Source organism: Mustelus asterias, chromosome 9 (genome assembly GCF_964213995.1).
Source record: "Mustelus asterias chromosome 9, sMusAst1.hap1.1, whole genome shotgun sequence".
NCBI lineage: Eukaryota > Metazoa > Chordata > Chondrichthyes > Carcharhiniformes > Triakidae > Mustelus > Mustelus asterias.
In genome coordinates this window covers 112997085-113015742 of record NC_135809.1, presented here as the reverse complement: position 1 = coordinate 113015742, position 18658 = coordinate 112997085, and the positions used below count along the sequence as shown (strand labels likewise).

Genomic DNA, 18658 nt, shown 5'->3' with positions numbered 1-18658 from the left:
CCCTGCTCTTTATTGAAATAGTATATGAGGGACCAAATAGGACTTTGGTTAACGTCTTACACAGAGGATGGTGGGTGCCTGGAACCCGCCGCTGGGGGGAGGTAGAGGAAGCAGATATGATAGTGACTTTTAAGGGGCATCTTGACAAATGCATGAATAGGTTGGGAATGGAGGGATATGGTCCCTGGAAGGGCAGAGGGTTTAGTTCAGATGGGCAACATGGTCGGTGCAGGCTTGGAGGGCCGAAGGACCTGTTCCTGTGCTGTTTCTTTGTTATTTGTCTCATGTGGAGAAAGTATCTCCAAAAGTGCAGCAGTCCCTCAGTAACTATCCCATTCCCACTTCAGTTTGGTAACTTTTTCCACTGGGACAAGAGACAATAGAAAATAGTCATCACAACAAAATCTGCAGTGGGATCCATTTCAAGAGCTCTCTGTAATTCCCTCATTGCTCCCTGTGGTCTTGTGTAATGAAAATTAACCCCTCTCACCAGCTCTGGCTGCAGTGTTGGCATGCTCATCCTTTCAAGTATTGTTCCAACTTAGTGTCACCTGATGAAAGTGGTGCTGCAGCAAATTTGAAGTTTTTCTTCAATGGAAGGAAAATGCGAGCTGGTACTTGGAGATATAAAGCGGTTCTATCAAACTCTCTTTACTTTCTTAAACAAGATAGTCACCAATAAATCCAAGGAGGATATAGGGTGAAAACCCAATCACAGATTAGTAAAAAAAATGTGGAAAGACAAATTGCTGAGATGTTTTCAAAAGGAAATTAGAGAAGAAGGAATCGAAAGATATATTGAAAGGCTGAAGTGGGGTAGATAGAATGGGAGGAGATTCATGTGGAGTATAAACATGGCACAGACCGGTTGGGCCAAATTACCTCTAAGCTGTACATTCTATGTGCAAAATGCTCCAAGGTGCTTCACATGAGTATAGTGATGTCGGATGAAGACTGACATCGAGGTGCACAGACATATTAAGACGGGAAGCTTGATCAAACGTGGATTAAGGATCATCTTAAATCAGGAGAGTGAGGTACATGGATTAGGGAGGAAATTCTAGAGCTTCAAGGAGTTACTAAATTGGGGCTGATCAAGAGGTCATAATTAAAGCAGTGCAGAAATCTGAAGGTTGGAGGACAGGAGGAGATTATAGAGACAGAGAGGGGTGAGGCCATGGTGTGGTTTGTCGAGGAATGGCTGGACTGTCTGATAATACATTCTAGACCTTCAGAATATTATGGGAATGACAAATGGAATGGGTACCAGGGAAGCATTTTAAACCAAAAAGCAAAGCAAATAAAACCACAGTTAGCAAAAATCCCTTGGGTCACAGTGAAGTGAAAAACATTGGTTCAATGATTCACATAACCAAACACATATCACCAGATATTTAGCACAACACAAGTCAATGGAAACAAACTCAGAATCCTTTTTTTAATGATCTTATGTAACTTGTGTGTAGTTGGAGCTGACAGTATTCAAGGGGCTTGAGCAGGCAATCTAGTCTATCAGTTCTGTGCAATGCTGAGGGAGGGGTCAGTGGTGAAATGTTAAATTAAGGACCTCCCCATCTCTTATGCGGTTGTGGATCTCTCCGCAATGCTATAAAGAGAACTCCCAGTGTCCTGCCGACATATTGCCACAATCAACGCCGGCAAGAACACCAAATGGTCATTCGCCTTGTGGCTGCTTATGGGAACTTAGCTGTGTATGATTGCTTTAATCGGGGCGGCACAGTGGTTAGCACTGCTGCCTCACAGCGTCAGGCACCCGGGTTCGATTCCCAGCTTGGGTCACTGCGTGTGGACTTTGCACGTTCTCCCATGTCTGCATGGGTTTCTTCCGGGTGCTCCGGTTTCCTCCATAGTGTGAAAGATGTGCTGGTTAGGTGCATTGACCCGAACAGGCGCCGAAGTGTGGCCACTAGGGGATTTTCACAGTAACTTCATTGCAGTGTTAATGTAAGCCTTACTTGTGACACTAATAAACAAACTTTTTACTAACCTGTTCACCATAACAACAGAAATTGTGCAATGAAATGTGATCTACATCAAGCACTTTGCAACATTTCTATGCAGAATTATACAGGACAAAAAAGGGCCATTCAGCCCAATGTGCCTGTGCAGGCTCTTCAAAGAGCTAGCCAATTAGTTCCATTTTCCTTGTTCTGTCCCCATTCTCCTTTTCAAGTATTTATCCAATTCTCTTTTGAAAGTTACCACTGAATCAATTATATCAGATTCATTTCACTGCCAAAAAAAAATTAACCCCTTTCTGATTCATTTTCCAATTATCTGGAATCTGCTTACCCACTCCCCTAATATTGCAAACAATTTTTTCCTCGGTATTTTATCAGAAGTAGGCCCATCTGAAACGCAACACCAGACATAACTTCAACCGATTAGTACGACACTGCATCAATTGCCTCTCCACTTAGAAAAAACATTATCTTTACAGGAATTAGCAGCATTGAATAAATTTCAAATGTTATTCCTAAACTAAATATTTTCAGATGGCCTTCTCTTTAAACTTCTCTTGTAATATTGTCAAGCTACTTAACCCAGTCACCTTTCCCCTCAACTGTTTTTCTCTCTCTCTTCTCTGGCTCTGGCGCTATCCCTCACAGCAGCTGCAAGGCTTGCTTCAAGAGCACAATATTCGTTTTTTTTCTCAAATGCAATTCACTCAGAATGACAGCTGCACAGTAGCAAACTGCTGTCATTAGGACTTGCAAAGGGATGCAGAACACCATGCGTTAAAAAAAAACCCTCCTAGTTTCCATTACTTCATCTGAAAACTATGTAGGGAGTCATTTGGGGTTAGGTTGGGGGAGGAGAGGGGAGAGTGGGGAGGAGAAAAAGAGCGAGAAAGAGAGAGGGGAGGCAGAGAGGAGCACAGCTGGTAGCAGCCATCAAATCATCTGCTCCCAATAGCATCCTCTTTCGCTGAAATCCTGGTGACTCACCATACATTTTGCCTTCATCGGAGAGAATGATTTTCCTCCTCCCACACGGTGGGTAGATGGCCAGGGCTTCTTGGAAGCTCTGCTCTATGTCAGGGCTCCAGACACCTTCCGCGTCATTGTCCATCGGCTTATCAGCAGAATCCGTCATCCTCTCCAGGTTTTCGGCAGGGCTTTCGCTGCCGCTCCAATTGTTGGAATCTATGGCGCTGGTGAATTTCTCCAAGCCTTAAGCCTGGAGCCCAACCAGGAGAAAATCTGGAGAGACAAAAACAATTATTTTTTTTAAAACAAATGCATTTCCCTCCAAGTCAAGTTTCTCACTGTAAATAAATACACAACATTTGCAAGCTTGACTACACAACTTCATGATTTTGCTTTCGGAAGGGTACATAGAATTTACAGCACAGAAACAGGCTATTCATCCCAACTGTTGTGTGCTGCTGTTTGTGCTGCACACAAGGCCTTCTCCCAGCCTTCTGCACCTCACCCTGTCAGCATATCCTTCTATTCCTTTCTAGTTTGTGTGTTTGGATTATCCCATTTCGCCAAAGATGTATCCATTATCCATGTTATTCACCTCAACCACTCCCTATGATAGCAAGTTCCACATTACCACCATCTCCTGGTAAAGATGGTTCCTCAATTCCTTATTGGATTCATTAGTGTTTACCTTCTATTGGTGGCCCTTAATTCTCATTTCCCCCGTAAGTTGAAATATCTTCTCTAAGTCTACCCTGTTGAACCCTTTCATAATCTTGAAGACATCATCAAGCCACTCCCTCACGAGAGAAAAGAACCACAGCTCCTTCAGTCTGGTATCATTCCAGTAGATCCATTTTGCACCCTCTCTATTCTCTTTACAATATGGAGGCCAACAATGTACACAGTACTCCAAGTCTGGCCTCTCCAAGGCCTACTTTGCTGTTAATTCTACCCTCTTGAAATGAAATTTGGCGCTTTGTTTTTTTTCAATAGTTTTTAAGCTGTGTCATCACTGCTGGTGACTTGTGTGACTCTATCCAAAAGGTCCCTCTGCCCCATTTAAACACTTACATGAAGGAGAAGGGATTCATTAAAATTGGTGAGCCCTCCTGGTGGCAGACATCATAAGAGACCAGAGCACCACGCAGCACAGGAGGTCGTCATTCGGTGCACCCTACCGATGCTGCCTCTTTAAAACAGCTATCCAGTTGCACCCGTTCTCCTGTTCTTTCCTCATTATCCCACAAGGTTTCCCTCTTCAAATATTCAATTAGTCAATTCTCTTTTAAACATTGCTATTCAATCTGCTTCCACCACTCTTGCAGACAGAGCATTCATTCCAAGTCACCATAATTACAGTGCAAAAATTTCCCTCTGGTCCTTTCACCGTAGAAACTTAGAAATCCTACAGTACAGAAAGAGGCCATTCGGCCCATTGAGTCTGCACCGACCACAATCCCACCCAGGCCCTACCCCCATATCCCTACATATTTTACCCGCTAATCCCTCTAATCTACGCATCCCAGGACACGAAGGGGCAATTTTAGCATGGCCAATCAACCTAACCCGCACACCTTTGGACTGTGGGAGGAAACCGGAGCACCCGGAGGAAACCCACGCAGACATGAGGAGAATGTGCAAACTCCACACAGTTACCCAAGCCGGGAATCGAACCCAGGTCCCTGGAGCTGTGAAGCAGCAGTGCTAACCACTGTGCTACCGTGTCGCCAAATTACCTTAAATCTACATTCACTAGTTACAAACCCTCCTGCCAGCAAAGGTTAAGAGGACATTAGATAGAAGTTCACAAAAGTACAAGGGTTTTGTTCGGGTGAATAGGGAGAAATTGATCGCACGGTCAGTGAGTTAGCCATGATGTGGAGATGCCGGTGTTGTACTGGGGTAAACACAGTAAGAGTTTTAACAACACCAGGTTAAAGTCCAACAGGTTTATTTGGTAGCAAATGCCATTAGCTTTCGGAGCGCTGCTCCTTTGTCAGATGGAGTGGATATCTGCTCTCAAACAGGGCATACAGAGACACAAAATCAAGTTACAAAATACTGATTAGAATGTGAATCTCTACAACCAACCAGGTCATAAAGATACAGACAATGTGAGTGGAGGGCTCCCTCCACTCATAAATAGGGTCTCTGGTGGATTAGGAAGTATCTGCATTGTAATGCACAGAAGTATTAAAGCTGTAAGGAACAAGCTGGTGGAATCAGGCAGTTTTACTCGTGCCACTTATTACACTTTCATATTCAATAACCAGCCAGATAAGAATTTTCACTGTTTCTATTTAAAAAAAAGGAAGCAGATAAATATTTGCCAATATGCAAAGAGGAATCAAGGAAACATAACTAAATGAATCAAGCTCTCAGAGAGCTAGTAAAAGCAAGATGGGCTGAATGGATACTTTCTGTGCCCCTTGATTACGATTGTGTGTGGCAGTTTTACTGAATTCTCTTCACCACAAAGTCAGCAAGATAGGTGTCAATCTGGCTCAGTTGGTGTCAGTGGAACTGATAACAATCCAGGTTGTCACTTCAGTATAGCATTATAGATGCGCAGCATTGTTGGAGCTGTGTTCGTTTGAATGTTACATGCCACTTCGTTGAAAAACAACGTACACTGTTACAATCATGGCAATATTCTTCCTTAATCAATAACATGAAACTTGGAGTCATAGAGGTTTACAGCATGGAAACAGGCCCTTCAGCCCAACTTGTCCATGCCGTCCTTTTTTTTTGAAACCCCCAAGCTAATCCCAATTGCCCGCATTTGGCCCATATCCCTCTATACCCACTGTATCCATGTAACTATCTAAATGCTTCTTAAAAGATAAAATTGTACCAGCCTCTACTACTACCTCTGGCAGCTTGTTCCAGACACTCACCACCCTCTGTGAAACAATTGCCCCTCTGGACACTTTTGTATCTCTCCCTTCTCACCTTAAACCTATGCCCTCTAGCTTCAGAATCCCCTACCTTTGGGAAAAGATACTGACTATCTATCTTGTCTATGCCCCTCATTATTTTATAGACCTCTATAAGGTCACCCCTCAGCCTCCTACGCTCCAGAGAAAAAAGTTTCAGCCTCTTGAGCCTCTCCTTATAACTCAATCCATCAAGTCCCAGTAGCATCCTAGTAAATCTTTTCTGCACTCTTTCGAGTTTAATAGTATCCTTTCTATAATAGGGTGACCAGAACTATACACAGTATTCCAAGTGTGGCCTTACCAATGTCTTGTACAACTTTAACAAGACATCCCAACTCCTGTATTCAATGTTCTGACCAATGAAACCAAGCATGCCGAATGCCTTCTTCACCACTCTGTCCACCTGTGACTCCACTTTCAAGGAGCTATGAACATGTACCCCTAGATCTTTTTGTTCTGGAACTCTCCCCAATGCCCTACCATTAACTGAGTAAGTCTTGCCCTGGTTCAATCTACCAAAATGCATCACCTCGCATCTGTCTAAATTAAACTCCATCTGCCATTCGTCAGCCCACTGGCCCAATTGATCAAGATCCCGTTGCAATTGGAGATAACTTTCTTCACTGTCCATTATGCCACCAATCTTGGTGTCATCTGCAAACTTACTAACCATGCCCCCTATCTTCTCATCCAAATCATTAATATAAATGACAAATAACAGTGGGCCCAGCACTGATCCCCGAGGCACACCGCTGGTCACAGACTTCCAGTTTGAAAAACAACTCTCTACAACCACCCTCTGGCTTCGGTCAAGAAGCCAATTTTGTATCCATTTAGATACCTCACCCTGGATCCTATGACATTTAACCTTATGCAAAAGGCCTTGCTAAAGTTCATGTAGACAACTAAGTCACCAGTTGACAGGTTAATGACCAATTTTACTGATATCTGCTTTTATTCCATCTCATTTACTTTTTTGTGGCATTTTGCTATGCAGTGTGATGAACTTCAAAAAAAAGAGGAATCACAGAATCCCTACAGTGCAGGAGGATGCCATTCGGCCCATCGAGTCTGCACTGACCCTCTTGACAAAACATCTTACCTAGGCCCGACCCCACCCTATTCCCATAACCCCCACACATTTACCCCATTAATCCCCTAACTGACACATCTTGGGATACCAAACAGCAATTTAGCATGACCAACCCAACTTTAGACTATGGGAGGAAACCGGAGCACCCGGAGGAAAGTCACGCAGACAAGGGGAGAACGTGCAAACTCCACACAAATATTCACTCAAGGCTGGAATTGGACCCGTGTCTCTGGCGCTGAGAGGCAGCAGTGCTAACCACCGAGCCACCCTCGTTGGTCATTAATCAATGCAACATATCTTGAAAACATGGTAGGGCATACTACGTACGTTATATCTACCTCCAGAATTGGCTATCACAATACATTCCTGACTAACCTCCCACCTTCCACCCTCCATAAACTTGTCATCCAAAATTCTGCTACCAACTTCCTAGCTTGCACCAAGTCCCATTCACCACTGTGTTCACAGACTTACACCAGCTCTGGAATTCCCTTCCTAAACCTCGGTCTCTCCACCTCTCCCTTTTATTTAAAGGCTTTCTGTAAAACCTACCTCTTTGACCAAACCAGTGGCTGGGTGTCAAATTTTATTTATTCATGCTCCTGTGAAGCACCTTGCTTGGGAAGATTTACTGCACCAAGGGTGCCAGATAAATGCAGGTTGTTGTTGCCTCAGGTATAACACCATTGAATCATAGAATCCCTACTGTGCAAAAGGAGGCTATTCGGCCCATCGGGTCTGGACCGACCACAATCCCACCCAGGCCCTATCCCCATAAACCCATGCATTTACCCTAGCTAGTCCTCCTCACACTAAGGGGCAATTTATCATGGCCAATCCTCCTAAACCGCACATCTTTGGAGTGTGGGAGGAAACTGGAGCACCCGGAGGAAACCCACGCAGACGCGGGGAGACTGTGCAAACTCCACACGAACAGTGACCCAAGCCGGGAATCGAACCTGGGTCCCTGGCGCTGTGAGGCAGCTGTGCTAGCCACTGTGCCGCCCCACATTGAAACTGACAGATGAGCACACCCTCAGAACTGGCTGGGTCACACTGTCATATCAGTGTGGGTACGATATCTTTTAGCTTGGTTTAAATTCAGAAAGACAGTTGCACGCTATTCTTTGAAAGATGTGGCCCTGCGCTAATATCACATTGCATTTGAGATTCACCACATATTAATTCTGGATAACTTATTTAAAGATCATATGTACAATCCAGCAAGAGTATAGAATTACAGGATTTAATAAATATTAACTGAGGTCAACTACAGTCAACTCTAGTCGATGCAATCTGCTTACATCTTAAAATTATAGAATTCTGCAGCACGAGGAAAGAATTCAGCCCTTTGTGCCTGTGTTGACTTTCAGAAGCAGCTGTTCAATTTAGTCACAGTTTTACTACCACCACCACCACTGCCCCCCCCCCACAACTAATTAATCCCCTTCAAGTACACACCCATTCACTTTTTCAAAGTTCTATGGAATCTGCTTCCTCCACCTTTTCAGATACTACATTCCAGATCATAGAATCCCTACAGTGCAGGAGGCCATCCGGCCCATCGAATCTGCATCGACCACAATCCCACCCAGGCCCTATTCCCGTAAACCCAGATATTTACCCTGCTAATCCCCCAGACACTAGGTTCAATTTAGCATGGCCAATCAACCTAACCCGCACATCTTTGGACTGAGGGGGGGGGGAACCGGAGCACCCGGAGGAAACCCATGCAGACACGGGGAGAATGTGCAAACTCCACACAGTCAGTTATCCGAGGCCGGAATTGAACCTGGGTCCCTGGCGCTGTGAGGCAACAGTGCTAACCACTGATCATAACAACTTAACATAAAGATCTTAACAACTCTGAAAACCTTAGTTCCTCCCTATCTTTTACCAATTATTTTAAACCTATCACCTTCTGGTTACTGGTCCACTTGCCCAAAGGAAACAGTTTATCTGTGCCTGTTTTATCATGACCTTTCCTTTTTTTTAAATTAACTTTATGATATTCACTTATCATAATCATAAAATCTCTACAGTGCAGAAGGAGGCCATTCGGCCCATTGAGTCTGCACCAACAACAATCCCACCTAGACCCTATCCCTGTAACCCCACATATTTACCCCACTAATCCCTTTAACCTACCCATCGCAGGACACTAAGGGGCAATTTAGCATGGCCAATGCGCCTAACCCACACGTCTTTGGACTGTGGGAAGAAACCGGAGCACCCGGAGGAAACCTATGCAGACACAGGGAGAACGTGCAAACTCCACACAGACAGTGACCCAAGCTGGGAATTGAACCCAGGTCCCTGGAGTTGTGAAGCAGCAGTGCTTACCACTGTGCCACCATGCCGCCCACTATATTGTTAACTTTTTCAGATATTATGTTTTCAAATCAAGTTCTTTTTCTACACCCTCCCCCTCAACGCTCCAATGAGTTCTGTCCAATGACACTCAGTACACAATGTAAAGACCAGCGCCTTTCGTTACCTCGGGGCATTCCAGGGTGCTTCACTTCCAATGAACTACTTTTGAACTGTAGGAAATTCAGCAGCCAATTTGCAAGGTCCTACACACAGCAATGTGATAATGACTAGATAAAGTGTTCCCTTTTGATACTGGTTGAAAGATATCTGTTGGCTTCGCAGCAGCGTCCTGTTAGTGGAAAATCCCACTGAAGTTGCTACCTCAATCAAATCATTGCTCACGATATATTGCACACTCATGAATGGGCCTAAAACCTCGGACCTGAAAAGTCTGAAAAAGTTCCATCTCAAATTATCCTCGAAGGGCAAGGCATCTCAAAAAATCTGAGCAACAGGTGAAGCTAGCTGTTTCATTCCGCTACTATGCAGTAGCAACTTGAGTGGCATTTTCCACTAACAGGATGCTGCCATCAAGCCAAGACGACATTTTGCCTACTACACAAATGAGTAATGTGGTTTATGAATTTCAGTGTTGGTGCAAAGGCTAATGGATCATACCAAACAGCACACCCCTTCCACTGTTTGCAATAGGTACAGCACTGATTTTATTCAACCAGCCCATGCTTGCAAAATTCAGAACATAATGTCTGTTAGATTTGGTTTTGCGATTGGCCACTTGCATAACAATGTAGAGCGTGTTAAGAATTACACCTACGACCAATTTAAGATCAGTTATGCTTTCTAGAAGCTATATACAATTAAAAACACAAACCTGTCCCTTTGCAGACAAAAGTAACATGTCCAGGTATTGCACCTTTTTTTGAATTAAACACAAGCATTGGGTGCAATAAATCCCTGGCGCATTCTCCAAGACACCTCAACCGATGTCGATTTGCCAACCAGCTTTCTCATGAAGTATAATTGCTGCTCTCTTTAAAACTTGGTATTCTTGTGCCTGTCCTGGTGAATGCAAGATGAAAAACTTCTACAACGTCTATTTTTTTTCAAACAATATTTAGGTTCTGTATTACCAACTGACTATTACCCTATGAGTAAAGTCAATGAAAAAAACAGCAGAATTAAAGTGATTAAATTTAATGCAAACCCAGAGTCAGGTTTTATTGGAGACAAACTAATTACATTCATCAAAATCAGCTTTCCATGATTCTCCACTTCACCACCTTTAATCAGTTCATTTTATGGTCTTGTTCCCCCCCAAGTCTCTGGAAGCTCTTCCAGCCCTATTTTTCCTCTTAATTCCCATCTATCCAATCTTTCTTCCCCACACTCCATTGCACCCCCTTGCCTTATTTGACATTCAATTCATCATTTCAACTTAGACTTTCTGATTCTGCACTCTGGTTAATGAGGCACACAGGATAAAATTTAACAGGGCCTGCTGGAGCTAGCATGATGGTGGGGAAGCTGGGAATGCCCGCGTCACATTCCCAGCGGTAGGACAACTGTCCTGCATTTAGTGCAGGGTGGGAAGGGCCCAATGAAGGAATTCCCTCCACTAGCTGGGATGGGAATTCTTGCCCGATCAGTGCTTTGATTGAGTGGGGAGGTCTGATACTTTTCACACAAGTGCCTGTTTGGATTTAAATAGGATTAGGCCTCCCAGAGAGAAGTGACTCGGGACTCCTACCCGTTCTCCAAGCAGTGGGGGACCCCACTCCCTCACCCCCAAGCACATTTTGCCTCCGGGTTACCAGATTACTCAAGGCATAGAATGCTCTGCAGAGGGCACTGTGTTGTTTCTGGCTCCCACCTACAACAAATTCTGATACATAGTGTCATGTTTAATGGGGGATTGGGTACCATTCTTCAGTGAAGGTTTAAGTCAACCGTATCACCGCATCATAGAATTCCTACAGTACAGGAGGAAGCCTTTTGGCCCATCGAGCCTGCACCGACAACAGTCCCACCCAGGCCCTATCCCCGTAACCCCGTGTATTTCATTTGCTAATCGCTCTGACACTAGGGAGCAATTTAGCATGACCAATCCACCTAATCCGCGCATCTTTGGACTGGAGGAGGAAACTGGAGCACCCAGAGGAAACCCACACCAACACAGGGAGAATGTGCAAACTCCACACAGACAGTCACCTGAGGCCAAAATTGAACCCGGGTCCCTGGCGCTATGAGGCAACAGTGCTAACCATTATGCCACTGAGCATTACAAAAAAATCATAGGGCATTGCTGACCAGGATTTATTGTCCATCTCTAATTACCCTTGAGATGGTGATGCGCTGTCATATTGAAAAAAAAACCTGAGTGGTTTGCTGGGCCATTTCAATGGCAGTTAAGAGTCAAATACATTGCTGTGGGTCTGAACACTCACAATCGCCCAGATCAGGTAAGGACAGTAGGCTTCCTTCCCAAAGGGTATTAGTGAACCTGATTTTGTAGTTTGCATTCGAATGTACCTGCTGCCCTTACCCTGCTAGGTGGCTGGGGTCAAGGTTCAAAGGTGCTGGTTGAAGGAAGCCTGGACAGTTGCTGTAACACGTCTTGCAGATGGTGCACCAGTGGTGGAGGAAGCGAATGTTTACGGTGATGGTTGGGTTGCTTTGTCATGGATGGCGTCAAACCTCCTGAGTGGAGTTTGAGCTACATGCATCTAAGTCAAGTGTATGCCATCACAGGGCTTTTCAAGTAACTTTATTGCAATGTTAATGTAAGCCTACTTGTGACACTGATAAATAAACTTTAAAAACAATAACATAATTACTGTCCTACCACAGTCCCTAAACCAAGTGCTTTGTCAAGATAAGGCCAGAAATATATTCAAAAGGTCTGCGTGGCACCTTCTTTAAGTTCACCAACAGTGCAAGTGCAGAATACGGGGGAGTGAGGATGGAGGCAACATGGACACTGAATTCACCCCCGGCCATCTGTTATTTTGTGACATTAGGCACCCCCCCCCCCCCCAGTACTTTGTTCCTTGTACAACAGCTGCAGTGCGTTGCAAGATGACTGTATGGGGAGAGGCTATGGTCAGCGTTGCAAGTCCCGAGAGCTTAGAATTGCTGGGTCATTTGAAACAATGTGCACAATGAACGCCAGGAGAAATTCCAGAATCCAACGTAGGTTTTCAAAACAGTTAACATTTCGAAAAGCACAACTGAAATGGTTAAACACTCAGAATACAATTAAACAGAGTGTGCCGGCGAGAAAATAAAACTCTGCCACTGATTTGAGCTCCCGACTTCACTTTCCCCCTCTCACCCAGCAGAAAATTCTCTTTATGCATCGTAAGCTGCAAATCGCAGGCAGCAGCTTGTTAAAGAAATCTGGGAGCATATGCTTGTTCTAGAATGTCTGGGCTGAAAATGACAGGCGGGCGGGTGGTTGAGTGGGTGGGGGGAGGGGGCAGGGACCGCAGGAAAGCCAGAGGAAAGCTCTGAAAGTAAGAGAGCAGAATACTAATGAGTGCCCTTCAGAAAATTCCTTCTCTTTTTTTTTGTAACTTGAATGCTGACAGTGCATTTCTGCCTCGCAAGTCTTCCATTCCAGCCACGATAATGCTCCCTCAATCCTGCCGCACAGTAAAAGAGAGAGAGAGAGCTGGAAACAGTAATCACTTTCAGCACAAGAGGCAAATATAATGCAGCCATTTATCTCCAAGCTGCACTCTGATGTTAATAACAAGAAAAATAATGTGTTTTTCATCATAAAACTTCATGAAGGGACACATTTAGTAAAATGTTCCCATCCAGTTTACTACTCGACAGCACAGAATCCTCTCACAACTTAAAACAGAAACTGCATTGTGGTCCATTTGGTAAGAATAAAATTAATTACCAGGGAGGGAGCAAAAGAAGAATAGTCAGAGCGCTTAACAAATAACTCATTGTGTCGAGAGTCAATTCAACGTTCAATATTGGAGAAGAATAAACCTCAATGAGATGAAATTCTGACTTAAAAAGCAACATGTGTGCGTTCCCTTCCCCATCTGTGCATTTGCAACATTTGGGGAGGGGCGTGGATGGTTTGGATCTTATCCAGAATTGATGTGAATTAATGCTTTACGAGTTGGCTGCATCCGCCCGAGTTTCCCCCGATCTACCCTTTCTTCAGCCATGGTCCAGTTGGTAATGTGCCCACTTGCACGTCCCAAGGTTTAGGTCCGAATCTTGGCACTTAAAAAGTTCATAATTATGGATGGCAATGTCGATGCAGTCCCGAGGAAGTACTGCACTGTCAGGGGGTCCGGCTTTCAGATGAAGTGTTAAATTGAGAACCTCCCCACCCACCTTTCCTCTCACTTGGGTGTAAAATTCAGCCAACCCGTCACTGCTCCAAGAGACGCCCGAGAGTTAAATATTTATTCCTCAAATCAACATCACAAAAAACAGCATTTATCTCATTGCTGCTTGTGGGACCTTGATGTGCACAACTATCCTGCGTCACAGTGCCCTTCACTGTTGGGACATACAGCAATCGTGAAAAATGCCATTTAAATCCAAACCTTTATTCCTCTTCCTTACCGCACACTTTCTCACAGACTCTGAATGTTGTAGTAACAGCTGCACAATAGTTTGAGTTTACCATTTCAAATCTGTACAAAATAAACTAAGTGCTTCCTACTAAAGAGTTACACACAGCGACACCACTAAGAGATTTACACTTCATTGTTTCAATTGGAATCAAACCTGTAGCAACTACCGAATTAATTACAGCATTTTGAGTGCAAGTGTGGAATGCAATTTATAAAGACATTCGGGGTATGGCAACATGGCAGTTATGTTACTGGACTAGCAATCCACAGTCGGGAGTTCAAATCCCACCATGGCAACTGGGGAATTTGAATTCAGTTAATTGAATAAGACTGGAATAAAGAGGTGATCTCAGTAAATGGTGATCATTAAACTACAAGATTGATGGTAAAACCCCATCTGATTCACTGGCGCGTTTTAGGGAAGGAAATTTGCTGTCCTTACCTGGCCTAACCTATGTGGTTGACTTTTCTCTCTGAAATGGCCTAGCCAGCTACTCAGTTGTACTCAAGGCAGCGGCTGCCACCACCATCTTCTCAAAGGCTATTAGGGGAGACACCCCCCCCCCAATTACTTTTTTAAAAACCTTCATCAAAACAACCTGAATATTTGAGACAAGTAGCCTAGATGCAATTAATGGGCATCGGAAACACATGAGCCCATGTGATTAGATAGCTTGGGGCGGGGAAAGAGGCGGTGAAAGGAGACTCATTAAACATATCATAATGGATCATAAACGCTGGCATGGACTCCCTGGCTGAATGTCCTGCTTCTGTTTTATAAAATTCTATGTAACGTGGTGGGCGAGAATTGTGCTTTCTTGAAGTCGAACTATGTCTGAATGCAAGAGAGGTCACAGAATTGAGCGGGCAGTGGAGGGTTTAAATTTATCAGTGGGAGTACAGAAGGGACACTGTCGGGCCGGTCATCCGTCACACACCTCACTTGTTGCTCCTTTCCGCTAACTTCACACACACTGTATGATGAAAGGCCGACTTGCTATGAACCATTTCGTCCCACTAATTACGCTGGATTTGGCTTTTCAAATATCAAACTCAAGCTCACGAGTATTTTGCGGGCATGATACAGGATCCGGATTCTTCAACCTCGCCTCCCAGCTGTGATTCTCCAATCCCACTGCAGCGAACAGAGATGACCTGGCTGAGCACCAAATTCTCCGTTGGCAGCTGTAGCGGGACGTGAAACACCAGAGAATTCTGGCTACAATCTTATTACAACAATGACTTGCATTTATATTCCACCTTTATGTAGTAAGATGTCTGAAGGTCCTTCACATGACTGATCATCAAAGGGAATTTGACACCAAGATATTAAGGTTGGGTCAGCTCATCCAGAAGTCTGCTGTCTGTAACCTAACTTGCACCATGTCGCACTGACTCATCACTTGCTACACTGCCTCCCAGTTAAGCAACACATCAATTTTTGAAGTTCTCAACCTGATTTTCAAATTCCTCATTGGCCTCACCCCTCTCTATTTCTGTAATATCCTCCACCCTCATGCCCTGCAAGATATCTGCGCACATCTAATTTTGGCCCGTTGAACCTCCCCAATTTTAATCATTCAACACTTCCTTCTCAAGGACATTTAGGAATGGGCAATAAATGTTGGCCATGCCAATGACCTTCAAATCCCAAGAACGAATATTTTTTTTTAAAAGGCAGCCATGTCTTCAACTGCCTAGGCCATACATTCTGGAATTCCCTCTTCAAACCTCCCTGCCTCTCTCCCACTCTTTTTCTTCCTCAAGATGCTGCTTTAGAAACAACTTATTTGACCAAGCTTTTGATCTCCTGCCCTATTTTCTCCTTCTGTGGCGTACTTTGGGACATTTTACTACATCAAAGGTGCGATTTAATGCAAGTTGATGTTGATGACAGGGAGATTTACCTGGCTTGATGGGAGGACTATTGGCTCAGTCAAGTAAAATGCACTTTTCTAAATACAGTTTCAAAACAGCTGCCCTCAGCAAAGGCCTCCCACCATGTCGCTGTGCTGCCTCCTCCACCCATGCATAGCTTGATTTTAGTCGCTTTCACCAGCCAGCAAGAACCGCACCTTGAAAAAAAAGTATTGGATTTCAGAATGGTAATTTGAATCAAACATGTGCCCTAGGATCTGCGCACCTTTTCAAAGGAACCACTGAAGAACAATTGAGCACATTATACAGTACCCAGTGATACAATTAATCAAGAGATGACAGACTACGTTACATGGTCAACATTTAGCTTTGTCACACGTACTAGAACTTTATCACAGCTGTTCTGTGCAGTAAATCCAACACTTCAGCATTCAAGTTCGCTAAACATTCAAAAACAGTGTTAGCCCATAAATCCTAATGCAATAGCTGGTGTGTATAACTTGCAGTTTTATTTCCTGCCACAGAGCAGAACGAGAATTGATTTCAATGCTATCTCAAACACCGCTTCCACATTAGTGTGTTTGTGTGTGTGCAGGCAGTTCAGCTAACTGTATGAGCGAAGAAAGAATTCAAAAGGAATGATCATTGCTTTGTGGCCAATCATACGAATTGCACAACACAAACAGGCCATTTAGCCCAACTGATCCACGACAATTTGCACACAATCAGCTCCCACAAAGAGCAATAAAGAACACTTACCAACTTGGGTGAAGGGTAAAATGGATCATGGCATCAAGGAGTGCTCCCCTGCTCCTCTTGGAATATTGCCCCCCGATTTTCAACATCCATTTCAACCAATAAAGGAGGCCTCAATTTTTTAACGTCTCGTCTGAAGAATGGCGCCTCCGTGACAGTCCATCGTCCCCTCACTACTGCAATGGGAGTGTTAGCCTAGATTTTGTGCTCAACTCTCTGAAGTGAGACTATGCACCCCCCACCCCCCCGACCTTCTCCCTCCCAAAGACAAAGGCGTGTTAGCTGCTAAGTCACGGCTGCCACTTCTCAACAAGGACTGAAAGTGAATTAGTTTTTCCATCACAACTGTGCACTGATATCTTGGAGATATCCATGTGCGTTGGAGGTGAAAGGAATATTTGCTTTAAAAATATATTTTCGTATTTAAGTTGTGTGATATGAATTGTAACAGCAATACATACACTTCAAGTAAACATAAGAAATAGGAGCTGGAGTAGGCCATTCGGCCCCTCAAGCCACTGTGCAGGCTAACTCAAAAGTGATAAGTTGTTTGGGAGAGTGATCCACAGCCTGAAAATTACTGTTAGTAATATGTGCAGATTGCATACATTAAGACAATGAACCACTTTAAATCAGTACTTCAATGGCTGTGAGGTGCTTTGGAACGTCATAAGGCACTATACAAATGCTAATTGCAATAACAAAACTGGCCATATGATCCCACTTGTTGTTTATGCCCCATACAAGTTTGATCTTGCAGTTTTTTTTTCAAACCTGAGACTTTCAACTCAAATTTTGTCAGGAGCCTGGTGAGTTTTTTAAAATTTTCATTTATTCACAGGATGTGGGAGCTGCTGGCTAGGTCAACATTCATTGCCCATCCCATAATTGCTCTTGAGAAGGTGGTCGTGAGCTTGAACCACTGCAATCCATGTGCTGTAGGTACACCAACAATGTTTTTTGGGAGGGAGTTCCAGGACTTTGAGCCAGTGAAGGAATGGCGATACAAGTCAGGGTGGTGAATGGCTTGGAGGGGAACTTAGAGGTGATGGTGGCACCCTTGTCCTTCTCAATGGTGGCAGTCACGGGTTTGAAAGGTGCTGCCTGAGGTGAGTTCCTGCAGTGCATCTTGTAGATGGTACACAGGGCTGTCGGTGTGTCAGTGGTGGAGGGATAGAATATTTGTGGATGGAATGCCAATTAAGCAGGCTGCTGTGTCCTGGCAGAGGGGCAGAGGATTACCATACCAATGTATTAAACAATGCCCAATGACAGCACTAAATGTTCAGCCTTTAAAATCCAAATTAAATTTTAGAAGCAAAAAAAAGGGCAGCACGATGGCACAATGGTTAGTACTGCTGTTTCACAGCACCAGGGACCCAGGTTCAATTCCCAACTTGGGTCACTGTCTGTGTGGAGTTTGCACATTTTTCCCATGTCTGCGTGGGTTTCCTCCGGGTGCTCCAGTTTCCTCCCACAGTCCGAAAGATGTGCGGGCTAGGTTGATTGGCCATGCTAAATTGCCCCTTAGTGTCAGGGGTACTATCTAGGGTAAATGCATAGGGTTATGGGGATAGGGCCTGGCTGGGATTGTGGTCAGTGCAGGCTCAATGGGCTGAATGGCCTCCTTCTGCACTGCGGAATTCTATGATAAAAACAGAGATGTCACTTAAAGCTCTAACAGGGCATTCAAATTGTCCTCCGACTTGAGCGAAAGAGATTGGGGTTGGGCCACAGAGGGGGGGGGGGGGGGGGGGGCTGGGCACCCCAATATACGAAGTGTTCAAGAACCATGGACAGGTTCATAAGTTCACAGAATGAGAAGTGGTTGCAGTTACGTTAAATTTTTTACCGCAGCAAACTCAAATAAGCGAGTTCTGAATTTTTAAATACTTCCTGCTATTAACATAGCAGAATGATGACACCTACAAATATTCATTTCACTTATTCATAGCAATAGAGGAATTTGGAAAATGTGTTTCCACAAAAATGTCTTTTAGAGGAAAACTAACAGAATGCCCTTTTTGTTTTTTTTGAGGGGGGGAGGTGCTGGAAAGAGAGTGTGTGTGTGTGAGAGAGCGAGAGAGAGTGAGACAGAGAGAG

The 18658-nt window shown here is 44.2% G+C and overlaps 1 protein-coding gene across 4 annotated transcripts in view; it reads right to left on the bottom strand.

Moving 5' to 3' along the window:
* The window catches only part of tead1a (TEA domain family member 1a), a 213227-nt gene that overhangs the window by 125747 nt on the left and 68822 nt on the right, over positions 1-18658 (bottom strand). For 3 of the 4 annotated variants that reach the window (XM_078220877.1, XM_078220879.1, XM_078220878.1), the window contains exon 2: positions 2970-3224. The exons of the other annotated variant lie outside the window; for it this stretch is intronic. In XM_078220877.1, the coding sequence (XP_078077003.1) occupies positions 2970-3117 (148 nt within the window). In that variant the 5' untranslated portion in view covers positions 3118-3224. The remainder of the gene's footprint in view (positions 1-2969; positions 3225-18658) is intronic. 4 annotated transcript variants of the gene reach the window in all.